The sequence below is a fragment of the Cottoperca gobio genome, chromosome 2 (assembly GCF_900634415.1).
Source record: "Cottoperca gobio chromosome 2, fCotGob3.1, whole genome shotgun sequence".
Lineage (NCBI taxonomy): Eukaryota > Metazoa > Chordata > Actinopteri > Perciformes > Bovichtidae > Cottoperca > Cottoperca gobio.
This window is the reverse complement of record NC_041356.1, coordinates 9,282,865-9,301,703: the sequence shown is the minus strand read 5'-3', so window position 1 is coordinate 9,301,703 and position 18,839 is coordinate 9,282,865. Positions and strand designations below refer to the sequence as shown.

The 18,839-nt window shown below is 42.3% G+C and overlaps 1 protein-coding gene across 4 annotated transcripts in view; it reads left to right on the top strand.

Annotated features, from left to right (window-relative positions):
* LOC115021416 (gamma-aminobutyric acid receptor subunit beta-3-like) overlaps positions 1–18,839 on the top strand; it is a 58,894-nt gene that overhangs the window by 27,622 nt on the left and 12,433 nt on the right. For 2 of the 4 annotated variants that reach the window (XM_029451873.1, XM_029451881.1), the window contains exons 2-7: positions 70–117; positions 1,312–1,403; positions 1,528–1,595; positions 10,393–10,613; positions 13,024–13,106; positions 14,208–14,345. In XM_029451873.1, the coding sequence (XP_029307733.1) occupies positions 70–117; positions 1,312–1,403; positions 1,528–1,595; positions 10,393–10,613; positions 13,024–13,106; positions 14,208–14,345 (650 nt within the window). Of the gene's footprint in view, positions 1–69; positions 118–799; positions 1,207–1,311; positions 1,404–1,527; positions 1,596–10,392; positions 10,614–13,023; positions 13,107–14,207; positions 14,346–18,839 lie in introns of those variants that run through there. The other 2 variants (XM_029451886.1, XM_029451888.1) reach the window with 2 other exon arrangements.

Here is an 18,839-nt window from a genome sequence, read left to right as displayed (position 1 = left end):
TGATTTATGTGATTTTCATTGAATAAAAGCTATTTTATCATTAATGATGTCATCGCCCTTTTCTTCCAGGAATGCTGTTGACGGAAACAAGAAGTTGTTCGCCATCTATGACACGAGGTAGGATATGTCACAACAACACACAAAGACACATGATTATTTATTAATGAAATTCTCCAACTCTGTATGTCGTGCGCGCACACACGTGTTCTTAATTCCAGCGACTTCAATATTTCTCAGCCTAAATAATCAATGGTAGAGCCCTGCATTTAAGATGAGGAAAATGGGCCATTATTAACAAGCTAATCAATCACAAGCATCGATTGATAGGTTGATAAATACAGCCTGTCCCTCCTCGACATGGTTTGGGTCCCGCCATTTTTGTAGGAAACACAGGGGAAGGGGATTGGCGCAGATGGAGTGAGGAGCACTGTAAAAAATGTCCGTCTTAACAAGGCATTTTTTTTGTAATATTGAGTCTTAAAATGTATTACTTTGTGAGGAAAAAACAATTGATTGAAATATATTCAATATATATAATATATATCAATGATGTGACCCTTTAAATACACACCCTAGCAGTGTACAACACTTAAAATTAACTAGATAAAATAAAAAAGAACAATTGAATTGGACAGAAGTGAACTTGTATTAGAAAGAAAGAAACCTGAGGATATTTCCACCCACATATTAAAAAATTAAAAATAAATAAAAGCTACTGGTAGGTTTTTTTTAATTGATTTTTTACAGTGTGTAAGTGTTGGGCTTCGTTTCTCATTTGAACAAGCCGAGTGCCTTCACCGCCACCAGCAGCAGCATCCCTGTACACCCTCCTCATCAATATGCGCTTCAGATCCTGAATGTAAGAGCCTCTTTTTCTTGCACAGTCAGAGACGGCAAAGACAAGCGGAGCCAGTGTTTCATGACCGGGGAGGCGATGTCTACCCATATTTCATATCTGACTCCATCCTCAGCAAGCTGCTGACTTTTACCCGTCTCCTCAGTCGACTTTCTCCTCTCGGACAATCAATGGATTTACTCTGATTTGAAAGAGCGTCCGGAACCGTCTCGACTGTTGCTATTGTTGTGGTTTTAAACAACGCGGAAAGAAAAACAGGAAAAAAGGGTGATGATTGCTTTGCACAGGGTCGGTCAATTTCGCGTCTTGTCCGCACTGGTTGTCGGTTCGATTGTGTGTTGCGCAAAAAGGTGAGTGCTTTAGTCGGTCTGTGTGAAGTCAAGGTTATGGCCCGGGCTGATTGACACAAGAGTCAAGGTGATGTCCCCCCCTCTTGTTTTCTGCTGTCATTCCAGCGTCAATGAACCGGGCAACATGTCTTTCGTGAAGGAGACGGTGGATAAACTACTGAAGGGATATGATATCCGACTGAGGCCGGACTTTGGAGGTATGTGCCGTGTTTACCTCCATCAAATCCCCCTTCAGCTTTATTTTTGGCGCCATTCACAGTGTTGTGGTCAGGTGTAGAGGTGTGGGCCTATATACATATCCTGCTGTTTAACCTCTTTCAGGGGCCCCTGTTGCAGTCGGGATGAGCATAGATGTGGCCAGCATAGACATGGTGTCAGAAGTCAACATGGTGAGTGAATTTACACTGTTTCTCTGTGTTTACTTGAACGCATAATACATGCAGTCCTGCTGCCTCTGTACATTGGCACTCACACAACATGATTTCCTAGGAAGTGCTGATGTAAATCCAGTTTTTTTCCTCTCAAGCCATTATGTGATGCTGAGATGGATGGGCTGGGTTTCCTGTAAGCAGTAAGACATCTTTATCTCACACACTGCACACAGTGTTACCTTACATACACAGAACCGCCGAGCCCGGGTGTAAAAAATAAACATAATGCTGCTCCCGACAATGCTGATCCTCAGACAGTAGCTCACTTAGAGGAAAGATTAGAGCTGCAACAGTGGTTTGGCAATCAATACAGTCCACATACAATGCTGGACACAGAGTGAGGAAAACATGCTCTGGTAATGTTGGACTCTCCACTCTTTAAGTGTTTTTTTTTTTTATCCCAGCCAGAAGAAACCGCTGCTTGTTAACCTCCGTGTTTCAGGAGTGTCCTCCCATGAGGCCCCACGAGCAGAGAGCTCGCAGCGAACTCTGGCTTTGCTCAATTGTGAGTTTGATGCAGGTTCGGCCCGTGTTGACACGTGTCCCCACATGCAGTAAAGTCACTTCAGGCTATTGTGTCTTAAAATAGCAGACCCACATTGCATTGGAAACAAGTGACACTGTCTCGCCCCATTGGCCATATTTGCAATTCTTTTGCAGAAAGATGATATTTAAGCCCACATTGAATGGCCTGTCCAAGTGGAGATTGTTTGGATGCAGGGTCTGAAACCCACAAACCGCAATCGCTGATTCCAGATCTACACCTTTGTTCCGACATGTTTCATTGGCCGTTGCCTGGGTGTTACCGTTATGACTTTCTTTATGGACGATGGCTGACGAGCCCATGAGCTTTTACAACAATACTAAGGAGTCAAACTCAGGTCAGCCAGCTGTTTACACCTTGACCTCTATATGATTGTGAACAGAGCATCATTTCACATAATGTCTGTTCCTTATTGACCAGATCTACTTAAGAGGGCAAATGCTCGATTTTTACTGCACCATATTCGAAGAAAGCGATCACTATTTATCTGGTGGGAGGTGTGTGCGTGTGTGTGTGTGTGTGTGTGGGCGGGTGTTGATCAATAGTAGTGACTCAATAGTTTCTTCACCTGGTGACTCCTGGCTTTGACTTCCAAGCCTCTTTCCAGTGAAACAAGAGCTCCCTGACCGTTGACATTTCAACACACGCCCAAAGCAACTCCTGGAAATGACAAAAATAAAGAATTTCAAGCAAAAACACCAAATATTACCAATGTCCAGCTACTCACCCGTGAGGATTTGCTGTCTTAAATGATTGATGATGGGTTTTTTACTTAACAAACATCTATTGAAGACGTAAAATTGGCATTTTCCCTCTTTACTGATATATAATACGGTGTCTTTATCCTTCTGATCTTATGTTTTGTGACCCTCGATCTTCATATTTCATCTTATTCATTATAAGTCTGTTTTATTTGTAGAGCTGCGATGATAAGTGGACTAATTGACTAGTTGATCGACAAACAAAGCAATTTAAAATGCATTTTGACGAATCATTAAAGTCACTTTTCATGCAAATATTGCAGAATCACCTTTTTGATCCATGCTATAAGCTTTGTTTGCCAACAGTTCTGTTGCTAACAGTAGCTAGCAAGCCAAGTATGCTATTCTTCACAGAGCGAATGAAGGCCAGGCAATCAGACAGCTGAGATCACACTTAAATTGATAATTAATTAGGTCTATTTCTCATTGCCACCAGTGCACTGGGGGATTGTACATGTGTGCATCGATGCATCTGTGCCTGTTAGATGAACAATCCGTGGCTGTGATCCAGTGTTGAAGCCAAAACAAGACTGTTCAAGCTGTTTGTTATTTTCTCACCAGCGTTTGACATTTGGTGGATGCTTTTCATCCAATGCTGGGACCGTCTGCAGCTTTAGCATGGGGGATTTCTCCAGTGGGAAATTGATAATGAGTACTTTTGTCCTGCCAGTGACAGTGCAACGGTTTATCCATTGAACAACACTAAACAGCACAGCCCCGATAAATGCTGCTCTCTCTTCTTTTGTTAGGCTCCATCTTGCATTCATTTCAATAAAACTTCAGCTACTAAACCCACTTCACCAGCCTAGTGCAATGACCCGCAGGCATAAATGGGAAACTAGTTTTAAAAGTTGACAAGTACTGCTTGCTGTGCTGAAATGAGGCCTGGATCCTACTCAGCGTGTTCTACAAGGAGCACAGATGTGACGCTTTGCTCGTACAAAGAGAAAACCAGAATGCGTGTAGACTGACAAAGGTTTTCAAGGTAATGTATGTGTGCATTCATGCACGTGAGTGTGTAAATATGTATTAGAGAGAGGGGTTATTGATCCTTTGTATCAATGAGTGGGAAACAGAGATGTTTTTAGATGCAGGTCAAAGGTGTAAAGTGCTTTATTAGGGACTGTACACAAATTATTACGGGGGAAGTAATGACTTTGTTATAGCACTCAATCAACGGATGAAGACATAAAGGGGCGCGGAGAACATAATATCTAAAGATTTATCGAGTGACTGAGCGAAACAGAAAAGAGCAGACAAAGCGAGGGCTTAGAGATGTGAGAAATCCAGGGAACGGTAGAGAGAGGAGGTGGCAGCTGATCGAAAAACCCCACGAGCTCGCAAGACGGCAAGTGAATATGGCATCTGGCTCTTCCAAGAATCCACCTGGCAGGGCAGGTCGACGGAGTCAGCTACTCCGACGCCTTCGCGGAGCTCGAGCTCCTGCACTAGCAGATGCTAAAGCGTCTGAGAAAGGCACACTAATTACCTCTGAGGTTTGTTTGTGGTGTGCCGGGGGCCTCCGCTGATGAGAAACACATACTGGGACAAGATCAGAGCAAGGCAAAATAGATTATGTGTGTGCTGAGGCAGTACTTACTTGGAAACTAGTTGTACACTTATGAAAAATGTGTCACTTAGTGCAGTGAGGGGAGTTTTTAAAAGGCTTCTTGGACAACTGGTTAAATGTAAGGTTTGGAGGTGGAAATGAAAGTATCGACTGTATTTACTGCAGCATAGTGTTAGCCTGCATTTTAAATGTTTTGAAATACTCCTAAGAAAATGTAAGTGCAAAAGCAGGGCACCATGTGTAGGTGTGTTTTCATTATGATGACCTCCTGCAGAAACGGAGGCCTTTATCCCAGCCCATTATCCGTGCCTCGTGAAAGACATCGTCATTTTAGTTGAAATTAAATTGCAACTAAAGTAGCGCCGCTCTCACAGGGAAATGGTCAGAGTCGGCACTGTGAATGTAGTTGCAGTTAACAGGCTGAACAAGCTAGTCATCCATACACCCACGGCTGCGTGTGGGTGTCAAAAAGAAAAAAAATCTGTCATTATGGAGAGGTGAAAAGATCTCTCCCTCCTTCTCCAAATGTTCCTGCTGCCTGGTTTGTGTTTTAGAGTACACCAGTAACACAACAAGCCCATGAAGTAGCTCCATCAAGTGATTTAAATACACGTGCGACTTCTGCTGAGTGACATCAGGGAGACTTGCGATGAAGGTGACACAGCCTGGTCTGACACAATCACCGAGGCATTCATATACCGCATGACATAAATATTGGAATCAGATGTTGCCATTGCACAAACTGTGCCACCCTAATTATTGTATATAGGGCTTCCAGATATGCAAAAAAGAGCATATATTTTCTGTGTGCTCTGAGTGTGGCTTAATATACCCTCATGTCTTTTATCCGGCATCCGGCTTCCTGCCTGATGGAATGTAATTGGCCTCAGGAGAGAGCACGCTGTAGGGTGAAGTGATGATCGCTAAGATTTAGAGTAAGCGGAGCGGGCACTTCCTGGTTTGTTTGCAGTGCCAACCAGCCGAGAGGACGCGGGGATTCGACGAGGGCATTGACAGTAGCCTCGCTCTGAACTGCGTATACCTTGAAGACACTGCACGTCTTGGGGGGGGGGGGGGGGATCAAAAATGATTTTCTCTCAGTGCCACTCAAGCTGCTGTTGTGTTGAAGCAAATATAAAGGGGCAGGTAAACTATGAGCTGGATTTATGATGGGAGTTATTGGATAAAGGTCATCAGTCAACAGTCCTGTAATGGATGGGGCAGATATATGAGCTTTGAGAAGGAGAGTAAAGACCCCTGCACCAATGAAATGAACGAATACGCCACCCTTTTGGATTCAAAGCTGATTTAAAGACACCAAATAAATGTGTATATGCAGGTTTTTAAACACAGGAAAACGCGCAAACAATTGGCGATAGACTCGAGAATGCCTTCGCTCAGGTGTGGTATCTTCTTTAGAGTCAGTACTTCCTACACAAAAGACCTCTTGTACCTGTTTTCCCCTCAAGCTGCGCCTTCTCTAACTGCATCTGTTATTTGCACTTTTGGGACAATAATAAAAAAAAGCATCCTACACTTACACTCTGCATTTTTCTGGAATCCAAAAATAAAGGACAACCCAAAAATAGCAGGTTAAATTGATGCTTCCATCAATTTATAATAGCTTTACAAAAACGTATTTTGTGTAAATGAAAGAAATTCTTCAGGGGGAAACAATGTGACATACACCAATAGATAAATACCAAAGAGTGTGTACAGTTATGTGTACTGCAGTGTGTTTTATTTGTACATTTACCATCTCTCACTTTGTTATGAGGCAATACAACATAAAACAGTGAGGTAATTGTCCCGTATATTGACGGCCAACACTGTCATTTGGAGGAAAAAGCCCAATTCAGTCACCTCCCTGTGTTTGCTCTCAATAAGGGACAGTGCTATTTTTACCATTCTATAGCAGCAGAAGGAGGGGGGTAGGAGCTCGCTGAGGGATTCCCCCGCACTGCGGTGATATACCGCCTCGGGGCCATCCCGAGGGAGGGCTCCGAAATTACATTGATATGACTCAAATTGCTTTACTTGAACGTGGGTTCATATGGAGTACACAGTGATTACATATCATATCCTCGCTTCTCTCACCGAGATGTCAAGTTTAAACCGGGGAAAACTTGCGGTCATTCATTTTTCATGCCGGGGCCAAGCGTCTTTGTTATATGTCACATGTAATGATGATTTCTTTTTCAGTTATTAACACGCTTTCTATCCCCTCCTATTGTGCGGCGGCCTATGATGCTGAGCTACTTGCAGCATATGCTGGGGACAGAGAGCATATGCCATGTGACAAACAATGTTAGCAGGATATTTCCTAGATACTGGTGGTATCACGACGTCGCAGTCAGTACGCTAGCGCTGCACAGAGAGGGGAGAGATTAAATTGAATATGGGTCAGTTCACAGCCAAAACTCTGCTTATCTGAATTCTCACACACCCTGAATGAAAGTGATTATCCAGTCGAGTTAATTGAATAATTGAGGCTTGCTGGAAATGATTTCCACTGGTCACTGTCGTTATCTCTGCTGAAAACATATGCTAATAACCAACGAGCAGCAGCAATGCTGTGTGTATTGGGAATTCATGTGTTCTGGGAGATGAAAGAGTTGTCAATAATTCATAATCCATAGTCCTAGTTCACAGAAAATCAGAGCCCACCTCCCTCGAGTTCCAGGGCAGGTACCGCAAAGCTGCGCTCGTCCTCATCTGCAATTCAAGTTGATTGTCCCCATGCAATTTTGATGAGGATTCCTTGGCCGTGTGTTTGTACAGGCTACATGGTTAATTTATCATTCATGTCTTACGAGTCGTGTGCGCTGTAGCCGCTCGCTGCTCTGCCCACCTGCTGACACTCAGGCGGGAGATGGAAATGCATACCCAGAGAGGCGGCGCAGGGGGGGAGGGAGGAGGGGGAGAAGTGATGTGATAAGGGTCAAACGAAGGCTGTGTGAAAGAGACATTAGTCATTTGTAGGGATTGATGGAGGGTTATGTTACGCTTGTGATGGAGGAGAGTCTACATTATTCGGCAAATGTAATTTTCACCACATGCTGTGATCAATCCACATCGACTCCTTTAATGAGAGTATGACTGATAACACTTATTGCCCTTCATGACACTTTATCCTGGAAACTGACAAGGATTTATTCTTATCACTTAAAGGATTCCATGCTATCCGTGGTCGACTGTCAGCCTCCTGCACGGGGAAGTTATTCAGAGGAAGGAGATTAACTTCTCTAGTGAGAAGTTGTGTCTTTTATCACAGGAACAATACATTTATATTACGAGCAACAATGTATTCATCCGCCAGAGCTGCTATGGAACCAGAGAAAGAGAGAAAGTAGTCCCTGTTATGTAATGATTACCCTACTAGGGGCCTAGTTTGGCCCTGGTATGTGAGGATTTTATTGAACACAAATGTATTTAGTAGGAGTGTAACGATTCTCTAAATCCATGGTTCCGTTCAGACCTTGATATCATTTTTTATATAGTGTCAATCCTTATTTTTTTGTCGGACTGAAAAGCTCCAGAGCCACAGCGGATATTATAGAGTAACTAAAGGAGTGCTGCGTTTAGTATTATAGTTCAGTTTAAGTTAAGGGACTTACAAAAGGCAGATTTAAAAACAACCTTTCATGCCTTTTAGTCCCTAGTATGGGTCAAAAACGATTTCCACAATGCAACTCAATGGCATCTTTGCAGGTTTATTTTTTTTCAGACTTGGCAAAGCTCCTCCAGAGCCACAGATGATATAACACATGCGTTTCCACACGCTGCGTTTCCATAAAGCGATGGAGATCATGAACTATGAGCTTTCAGTCCCTCGGGGTAAAGCAGGTTAGCATCCAGCCCAGCCTGCTGCAGCACTGTCGTTAATATTTAACATGAAACGTCTGTGTGTTTATCAATAATGGGTCAAATATCCAATGACGATATCTGCCACACATTCCTCTAGGGCTGCAACTAATGATCATTTTCATTATTCATGAATCTTTTCATTGTTTTTTTGTTAATCTATTGATCAATAATGTCGTTTTTTAAAACAACAGAGGGTAATGACGCTGGCCATCACACGTTCCCAGAGCCCTTGGTGACACCTTAACCAAGATATTTAATTTATAATGATGCAAAACAGAGAAAAGCAGCAAATGTTGCAGATTTGTGCTGAGAGATGATATCATAGTATTGCTATTTTTAATATTAGTATATTTCTTCCCACATTATTGGCAATAACAAACCACAACCAGAATGGCTTCATAGTTTTGGCGGCTGCGGATACCAAACAGGCCTCGGTTGCACCACTATACGTTTATGGCTCGGTGCCAGTGATCTTTCCTCCTCATGCTGGGGGACCAATCTGTATCCTGTGCTGACTAAGATTTTCCCCGCTCACATCTCTGTGCAAACGAATCCTGGAAAACATGTTCATTGAGTGCAGAGAAAAAATAAACAAATGAATAATTAACATGCAGGCATCGTTTTAATTTGTTCTATTCTTTAGTTATCTCATGCAAATGCAAAAGAGTTTTCTAGGCTTCAGTAACACAGTGAGACAAATAACTATTTCACTTACGTAACACACATTTTTTTTTTTTTTTTTTGGAAGCCATGCTCATTGCAGAGGCTGTTTTAATCTTCATTTGTATTTCCGTTTGGTGCAAACCTGAAATATGCAGCACCAACGGACATGTGTGCCTCAGCAAGTGCCAGCTTGGTTTCATTTCAACGCCACAGCGGGCAGAGGGGAGATCATGGCATGGCCCCGAGAGAGAGAGAGAGAGAGAGAGAGAGAGAGAGGGAGAGAGCGAGGTGCAGACAGACAGCAGAAATAGAGAAGAGAGACTGTTAGCTTGGGTAAGTGGATTATGTGATGTGGAAGGAGGGAGGGGCTCTGTCCTCTATCTCCGCTTCCACTTCTGCTTTGGTCAAATACTACTTGAATCAAGGCGAAACAAAAAACCTTTATTTTCTCGCCCGTCCTATTTATTTTTTTTACTTACACAACCGCCCTAAAAAATGCTGGATATGCCAGAACTAATAGTATTCTCGTGGCTGGACTTAAGTACGTCTTGCCAATGCTTCTTTGGCTCAGGTGCCAGATGGCGAGGATTTGTTACACAGACAGATACAAAGACTATCCAAATCTTACATGTTTGCAAACACTTAAGCGATTTAAAAGAACACCAATAATTTACTCAATGGTGATGCCCGTTTGTGAAATGTAGAGGGACGTATGCGACAGAATTGTATTCGGAGAATAGTCGTAGACGAAGCTCTTATATACTGCACTTCAGTCTTTTTATTTTGCTTTTGGGGAAAAAGCTATTTGACGAACAAAATTGGTTTAATCTCAGAGGACGGTACAATAAATTGTCACTTAAGGTATGTATTTCCTTTCGGTCCTTATGGAGTGAAAATAACAGTAGTTTGCATACAACAAAACATAATTTAATGTATTTAAGGGAAAGAAGTAAAGCTCAAGCGTCAAGCCTTTGAATCAATGCCTACACTGGGAATACACTTCTGTTGATACATTAATGGACATTTTCTATGAAATGTTCCACTACAGCTGCAGCTACATGAGCCCGTCCACGCGCTTGTTGTTGTACAACAGCACATTACTGTTGCTGTGTTCATGGAGGGAGGGCAAAGGCACGTCTGGGACGTTGGCCGCAGCGCGTGGACCAGTTGGCCCACGCGCTGTCCAGCTTGTCGGAAGCTGTGTCATGTCATATACATATTAGGAGCACTAACAAAGGGGGATATTTGTGAGGTCTGCAACAGCTTGTTCGATGAAGGAATGTATATTTATTAGCATGTTCCAGATGTGACCTATTCTCATTGTCTTTTGTCCTGTGTTGGTATCCGTAGGACTACACGTTGACCATGTATTTCCAACAGTACTGGAGGGACAAGCGTCTGGCCTACATAGGAATCCCCCTCAACTTGACCCTGGATAACAGGGTTGCCGACCAGCTCTGGGTCCCCGACACCTACTTCCTCAACGACAAGAAGTCTTTCGTCCACGGAGTCACCGTCAAAAACCGCATGATCCGGCTGCATCCAGACGGAACCGTTCTCTACGGCCTCAGGTGGGTTCTGCTTCGCTCTCCCCCCCAAGCGTCAAAGACCAAAACCTACCTCTTTGAAGCCTTGGGTTTGGCGTTTTGGCCGTCGCCATCTTGTTTTTTTGGGAACCAAACGAAGACACTTTTAGGCGACCAAAATGCCCAACAATATCTTATTCCTAAAGATTCATTGTTGCACAAAAACTATTAAATAAACATAAATCAGTGTTATATTATAATATGTTCCTCCATTACAATGAACTTTGGCACTGCAGTTTATCTTACTCCAAATGTGTATTAATCCACAACAAAATAATCCCTAACAAATTCACTATTTCCTGTTTTAGTAACATTTGCTAAAAGCTACAGAGCTACAACAAACACACTGTTTCTACTACTGTGTCCAGCTGTTTGAGGAAATCCCTTTTGTACAGCCTTGTGACCAGTTTGTAGTGTTTTATCTCTTTAGTAGGAACCAATGGCCTTGTGTCTGTGTGCCACAGTCGGAGTAGAGGAAGTATTGAGATACATGTAACTATCAGCTGTGTGTCCGAGTGCAAAGTTCAAAGTGGGTCGCCATGTGCAAATGAGAAACACTCCCCACAACATCCAACAAACTGAATCTCAGGGTCAAAAATGTTCTCAGATGTTTCCCAGCGTCAAGTTAATTCTATGTGTTTAAAGCCCAATTACGGCACCACGGCTGCCCATGCTGAGCACTTGGCAGTTATCTGCTGCTGGCCGCTGAGCAGCCAGAGGATTATGTGTCGTGCTCAAGGGCACCCGGGCATTTTGATTTTTAAGGAGAGGGAGGGTGCAGTCAGAGATCACCCATGAAAGGAAGTATGAACAGGTTAGACGGTGCATTAATGCAATGTTAAGCTTGCAGCTGTTGTTTGATATTTGTTTCATAAAGCCCTTGTTTTGAATTTCCATTGATCTTTTCGACAGGCGGGTTCAGAAGAGTTAGTGTGACCTATGAATATGGATGCATGCTTTGAATTATTAGAGTGCAGAGCGAAAAGTGTGTGTGTTTGCACTTGCATGCTTGTGTTTGTGTCCGTCAGTGTTCATACTTTACAGTCATACAGCCATGCTTGATTATGCAAGTGGGGTTCATAGCACTTAGCCTCGTGGGCTACTTATAGACCTCTCAATGCTTTCAAGAGATCAAAGGCAGAGGGAGATGTGTGACGCGGTGTTTGTGATATGAGCTGTTAAATAAATGTATGTCAGGTAAGGCTGAGTTACACACTGAATACAGAACGCACTCTGTATGTGGGTCAATTCTAGGCATTGAAATAAGAATAGTGACACAACTTTTCATAATAATGAGTTAAGTTTTAGTCATTTATTTAATTATTTCCCAATTTATGCGTTTTACGCAATTTACTTATGTGATTATTTACTATTATTATTATTTAAAAGAAACATACAATACGTTCATTCTTGTATTTAGTTGTACTTATGTACTTATTCTGTCTGAACACACCTTTATTCCCCCTCTGTCTGAAACGCTCCGTTTTAGCGCCTAGTCTCTTTAAGACCACCTTCATTTCATTTCCATAACACGCCGTTAGATTTACCGTTATAAAAGACTAGCAGGTAATGATGGATGAGATCATAGATGCTATACTAAAAAGTTCAGTCATGTAAGTAAGAAAGGGTCACAATACGTGATGTTGTTGTAATTTTAGCTGTATAATAATATCACCTAATGGGTTTCCACAGCCTCATCTGAGTCTTAACTGAATGAAGACATCCAGTGGCTAACTGCCAAGCAGCCGGCTTTTAATCAGGGCAGACTTAGCCTAAATCATTTCGAATTTGCATTTCACTTTGCTGCTTATTTTAACTGTGTGATATCAGCCGTTTGAGCTCATACATCTGATAAACAAAGGGATACCTCCTCATGACCCAGTTCAGATGAGCAGGCACTAAACTCTGCCAAATTGTGTTGCCTTAATATGATTTTTATTTGCACAAATGTTCACTTAATCACCGGATGGAGGGTGGCCAGTTTGTTTTGGAGGACATGAACTGATTTAAACACAGTGAGTGAGGACTGCTTGTCCGTCTGTGATCTGTAGCATAATTCCGTATACAGTTACACAGTCAGCATTTTACCTCGGAGGAGGTGCCATAATCATATTTTAAGATGACAACGCCAATACTCTCCAGTAATATGACGCCAAAGGAAGTTAGTGTAAAGACAAATGGACATTTAGTTTCCTCTAAAGATGATAAGACAAAGTCAAGTGCTCACACCTTAATGCTGTAATCTAATTGTATTCCCACACTCCCTTATACTTCCTCGTTAAGTTACCCGCTTTAGTGTTATAATAATAATTCCTTCCTCTGTGTAAATCTCATACAGTATCTAACGTTTTCTCTCCTGCGTGCTCTCTTCCCTCGTCGGTGTCTTGTTTTTCAGGATAACAACAACAGCGGCGTGTATGATGGACCTCAGGAGGTATCCTCTGGACGAACAGAACTGCACTCTGGAGATAGAGAGCTGTGAGTACAGAGACCTAATGCCTTCAGGACCGACTGTTAGCACACTGCACAGGCTGAGAAGAGAATCAACACATATGTGAAGTCTTACAGTTCAAACCTGGTTCCTTTCTTCTTCTTTTGAGCTGGCCTGACCATGTCCAGATTAAGGGGGCAACTAAATCATTGTGAATATGGCTTAGCTGTTGTTTATTGTGTATAGAAGACGTGCATGTGTAGGTACGGTGCTGTCAAAAGTACTGAAACGTAGACAGACAGACACGTCACTTGCTTTTTGTGGTTGTAAATAGAACTTTCTGCCCTAATTCCATTTCCCCGCATCGTATCAATCGACAGACAAAAGGGAAGCTACAGGGAAGAGACAGACAGAGCGAGAGCGCTGCAAGAAGCAAACAGCTGTTTTTTTACGTGGCTCCCGCTGCTGATTTGACAGAAACTATTTAGTGCTCTGATAATGCTACGTTCTTATGCGAGTGCTGTGATTAATACATTTAGTTTCTGCTTTTAAAACAGTAGCCTGTTATTTAACCCTTTCGAGGCTGTTGCAGGGCGAAAGCAATGACTTTAAACCAGCCCTCTCATTGGCTCCTGTAAAAGCGCCTGAGCTCTGCAGCATTGTAACTATTTACGACGTAATTCATCAGTTTACCATAAAGGGGTATTCACCAGATGTAATATTGTACGTCCATAACGTTTGGAGACTCTTGAGAGAGACGTTATACAGAACACGAGTTGGGATGATCCTGTTGGCGTCCTTGTAGGTTAGATTGAGTTAAAGTTTGTTATACAGTTTAAATAATAAAGCACTTGCAATAGTTTCTCTATCAGACTTAAAAATAAAGAAATAAAAACGCAGCACTTGTCAGCTATTTTTAAAATCCTTTGCCATTTTTGTAAACTCAAGTGAACCTATTAACCGACTCGCTTTTCAAAGCAACGTCTGGTTCTTGGAAACAACTTCAAACATGTTTCTTCCCGAATGACAGCCCAGTTGGATGATCAGCAACACTGCATGTCTTGGTCTCCAGTGATGGTTAGACAGATGGTTACACCTTGGTGTGTGTGCGTGTGCGTGTGTGTGTGTGTGTGTTTCTCCTTGTGCAGATGGCTACACCACAGACGACATCGAGTTCTACTGGAAAGGAGGCGACACGGCTGTGACGGGGGTGACGCGGATCGAGTTGCCTCAGTTCTCTATTGTCGATTACAAGCTGGTGTCCAGAAACGTAGTCTTTTCCACAGGTGAATGTTTTACTGTGTCGCTTTGGGCGTTGGTCTCCACACAATTCATTTCCTGTGGGAATAATACATGACAGACAAGTGCATGTTACGTTTTTAGAGGATATTGTTCATATCAAGCGTTGGCCTATTTTCACGCTGATTATCTAATCAATTTTCTGAAGCAAACAAATCTGTGCCAAAGCTTGATCTGTTGATCTTAAATCCTCAGAGCCAAAGTTGTGTTTGTCAGTGCTTCTAATTGGGTTGAAGTGAGGAAATGCGCTGCCTTTGAAGTATCCCTCAAGTAACAGCGGCTGATGCAAGGATGTGGGAATGGTACTTAACCAAAACATTATGATTTACAGAGCACGTTTTGTCCATCTCAGGTGGCCGTTGACCCTCGACACAATGGTTTGGTTATCATGCTAATGCTAACAAACTGTAGCCCAATCAGTGGCGGGTTTATCCTCAAGCCCCTGGAAACTTAGGATTTAGCGGTTTGTATAATCACCTGAAACTAAGACTTTTTGTGTTTTTGTTAGCTTAGCTTTAGCCCTTCATTTCAGGGACACTGGCCCTTTAACTCAGCTGATCTGCTGCTTATTTTGGCTCCATTCTGATTGGTGCATAGACGTACGTGACATTACTTTAAGTAAGTCCCACCCACTTCAAACCAGTGAGAAAAGCAACGACAAATACATGAAATTCATATGAACTAACCCAAACTGTTCTAACTTTAGCCGACGATTGTGTCTTTGTGTCAGAGCCCAATAAGTTATTGAGAAAACATATTATCAGGGCCTTTAAGTTTCAGTGTATTTATATTCTTAAATGAGTTTGACTCAAAGTTATACGTCGTGTTTAGCTGTGACATACTTACAGCATATGTATCAAAGCTCAGATGGTACATTTCACCACTGACAGTAGTGTAACAGTATCAATGCCCTGCAGCAAACCCAAATGATCCTCCATTTACGGATCAGAAATTAAACATGGATGCTCAGGAAACATAAATGCAAACACAAGAGTTGTGAGCAGCTAATAAATCTTTTGCTGTCAGCATTAACTGCTGTTGTGAAACACATCAATCATATGTTATTTATAGGCTCACAATAGGCATTTTCTGAAGAGAGTTTCATCTCCCGGAGCAATTAGTCGGAAGACACGGTGACACGTTAAAGCAATTTGTCAAGTTAGTGAAGACGAAAAACATTAGCAGTTTCATATTTCATGCAAATGATTTCTGTTGCTAAGAAATTAAACAATCGTCATTGCTCACAGGGGAGTTATGCTCTATGCGATGAACTTTTGTTTTTATTTGATGTACACAGAGGTTCTAAATTAATCAGATTTTTATGTGTACATTTAATCCTTGATGCAAAACTTTATTGACGCTCCCGAACCAACGGCCATATAATCCGGTCAGTAGAGACTCGTTCAGCGAGGCAGCTTCTCCACAGCCGTAGCGGGGAAATAAAAGCTGTGTGACATTTAGTAAGAACATCATTTCTCACAGAAGTTATGCTCATGAGGAGGAGCCACACCCAGTCTGAAAAGGACATGAAGAGTAAATCATTCTTTTGTTTTCGGGTATTTTTAACATTTCTTTTGAGGCTGCTCGGTATTTTTGCCTCTCAGTCTTCCCACAAGATCCTTTTGCTCTCGCCCTCATTCTCACTGTCTTTGTTGCACGTGCTGCATTGCGTTAAGCATCAATCCTGGCTGTGTACGTGTGAATCACATGTGAATGTGCCAAGGCGAGCACACTTGTTTATAAGAAGTGGCATGTACCCTGTGGGTGGTGTCAATTAAAGTTTAGTGTCCAGTGATCTGCTCCCGTGCTCTTGGCAGGATGTGTGAAACACATCAAAGTCTCCCTGCAAGGCTGGCTAATGACCAGGTTCCCTCTATACATGAGCCACTAGCCAGCCTTTAATTCCTTTTCCCGCTTTCTTTTCCTGCATTGGTATCTCTCTCACCCTCTGTCTTTAACTTTTTTCCTCTTTTCCGTCCCTAACCTCCATTAGTGCGTATTTCCCTCTCTTTTAAGAGGTGTGGTTGGATTCCAATTACCCTGCTCTCTGACAGAAAAACAGCCCAGGATTCAGGGCATCATATATTCATGTGGCCCACAACATCAATTATTCTCCTCTAAGCACACATACAAACACTGCATGTCTGCGTGTGTACGTAAGTAAGCATGTCCATATGCAAATGCATGTGTGAGCAGGCAGGGTTAGGGTGAGGTGACATTTAAAAGTGCTGTTTTGTGCATCGTTCGCATTCATCAATGTCATGGCTGCCATCACGCTCATCCTCTCTGTCATCCTCATTAATATAGCTGCAATAATAACAACTTTAATATTCAACAACATCTATATTTCATGTTTTCGCTGTCATTCGACTGTATAGACCTTGGATATTCCTTCACATTTATACGTTTTAGAAAACATGAAATGCTTCGTGAACAGCTTTTTGAAGATATGTTGAAATTCATTAGTAGCACTCTCCGCTCTGCATACACGGATGACTAACGCACTAGTCCTCAGTTATAGTTGCTACACCTCTCAAGCTTTACATTCTCAAATGGCACACACGCAGTTTACAGATTTACCACTCAAAGTTCATACTCATGTTTTGCTTTTAGCTCTGAAAAGCAAGGACCCAGTTGAAGCTGTATTAATGCGATGGGTTCCTAGATTGCATTACGGCCAATGCGTTCGACCTCTTTTTCTCTCCACGCGGACTCTTTACCTGCATGCAACCAAAGCCTGCTCAAACGTGATTGGTCAATACATCTCAGACTACAAACGGACACCAGATCGCTTCCGATACCGAAATCTTGTCCCATTCCGATTGACAGACCTCCTGCTCCTCAGCGCTCCTGTCTCCCCAGCTGCCCTCCCAGACTCTATTGTTGTCCTGTCATCCTCCACTCAACTTTTATCTTCATCCCTTCATCCCCTCTTCTTCCTCCCTGTCCTCCTCGGCCTCACACATGGTGTTCCTCTCACTCGCGGATGTTGTTTGGTGTAGCAGTTACAGCCGGTACAGTTCTCCACCCACTCGCTAGTGAACCTCAGCCTACTGCTTTCTCAAACCACTTCTGCTTCTGCGAAGATACTCTGCTCCCGTTTAGGCTGGAGGAGCCGCCATTAAGGAGGCATCAAAAGAAGTGAATGGGATATTTTAAGACCTGTGACAGTCTGTTCCCATGTTCACACTGTAATGAAGTGCATGTTTAGCGTGTCATTAGATGTTAGGTAAGTTAAGAAGTAAATTCTTGTAACAGTGTACAATAACATTATAGGTACCACTTGTACCTTTTAAGAGGATCTTAATTTATAAAGTGAAAGGGAAGGGACAATCCCAGATATGGGGTAAAAGAATAGGATTATGATATATTCTTTTAAGGCCCCTTTTTAAAAGCCCTTAAACCACGTAGATAATTATTTGATCTTTAAGTGCGTTTTACCTTCTGAAGGACAGTGACCGTCTCTCGTCTCTGAGCCATTGGTTTGTTTGTCTTGCCTTGATTCTATTCCTGTGAGTGCCACTGTCTTTGATCAACCATGTCGACTGTGCAGCTCATGCAAAGTGCCCGGCGCTGCCTCTGTTACCCGCAAACAAACACATGCTGTATGCTATCACTACTATTATAATTGTAGCGTCTCCCCTGAGGCTGATGGGAATTATTGGATGAATTCATTTTAAGAAAATGAAGAGATTAAACCTTTATTTAATATCGAGGAGTCATTAAGGGCATGACCTCATTTTCAATGATGTCGAGAGTACAATTAAAACAGCTACACAATGAATAATTGATGAGAATTACAATAAAAACAATGTATACACAACACACAAAAAACAGAATACCGTTAAAATGTCATTTGTAATCATGGTTTCACATTAATAAATCAAATTAAATAGGTACAAAAGTTTTAATGTTCCAAGTGTGTGCGGCACAAAGCAGTTTTCCCAAATGTAGTGTTTGCACACGAGTTAAATAATGATTATAGGACAAATTTAATAAGGAAAGGCCACGTCTTATTGTTAGACCGTATCATAAAAGATGGTAAAGAACTACATTACATCCTGAGGGGAACACAAATGTTTTCACCTTATCCATCCAATAGTTTTAAGAAGTTTCACAACTGTGGACCTAATGGTAGCACGGGAGGAAAAGTCTGCTTGTTAAATGTTTCGCCCATGCAACAGTTAGCTTTGTGTTTTGGAGGACGGCTGTGTGCAGTGACGTAACGAAGGACTAACTGACAGGGTGTTGAGACATTTATTTGCCCACTTGGTCTCCGTGGTTGTGGGACTGCCTTCGCCGTCACTAGCCGTTAAAGATAATAACATTTGATGAACAGCCCGGCCCTTTAAAATAACATCTTGGGATTGTATTGCAATCTAACTTACAGCCGGCTCAGAATCTTAATGAGATTGTTTTTTCAGAGTGACTCTCTATCCAACTCTTCACACGCAGTCGATTGGACCCACGCTCGACACAAG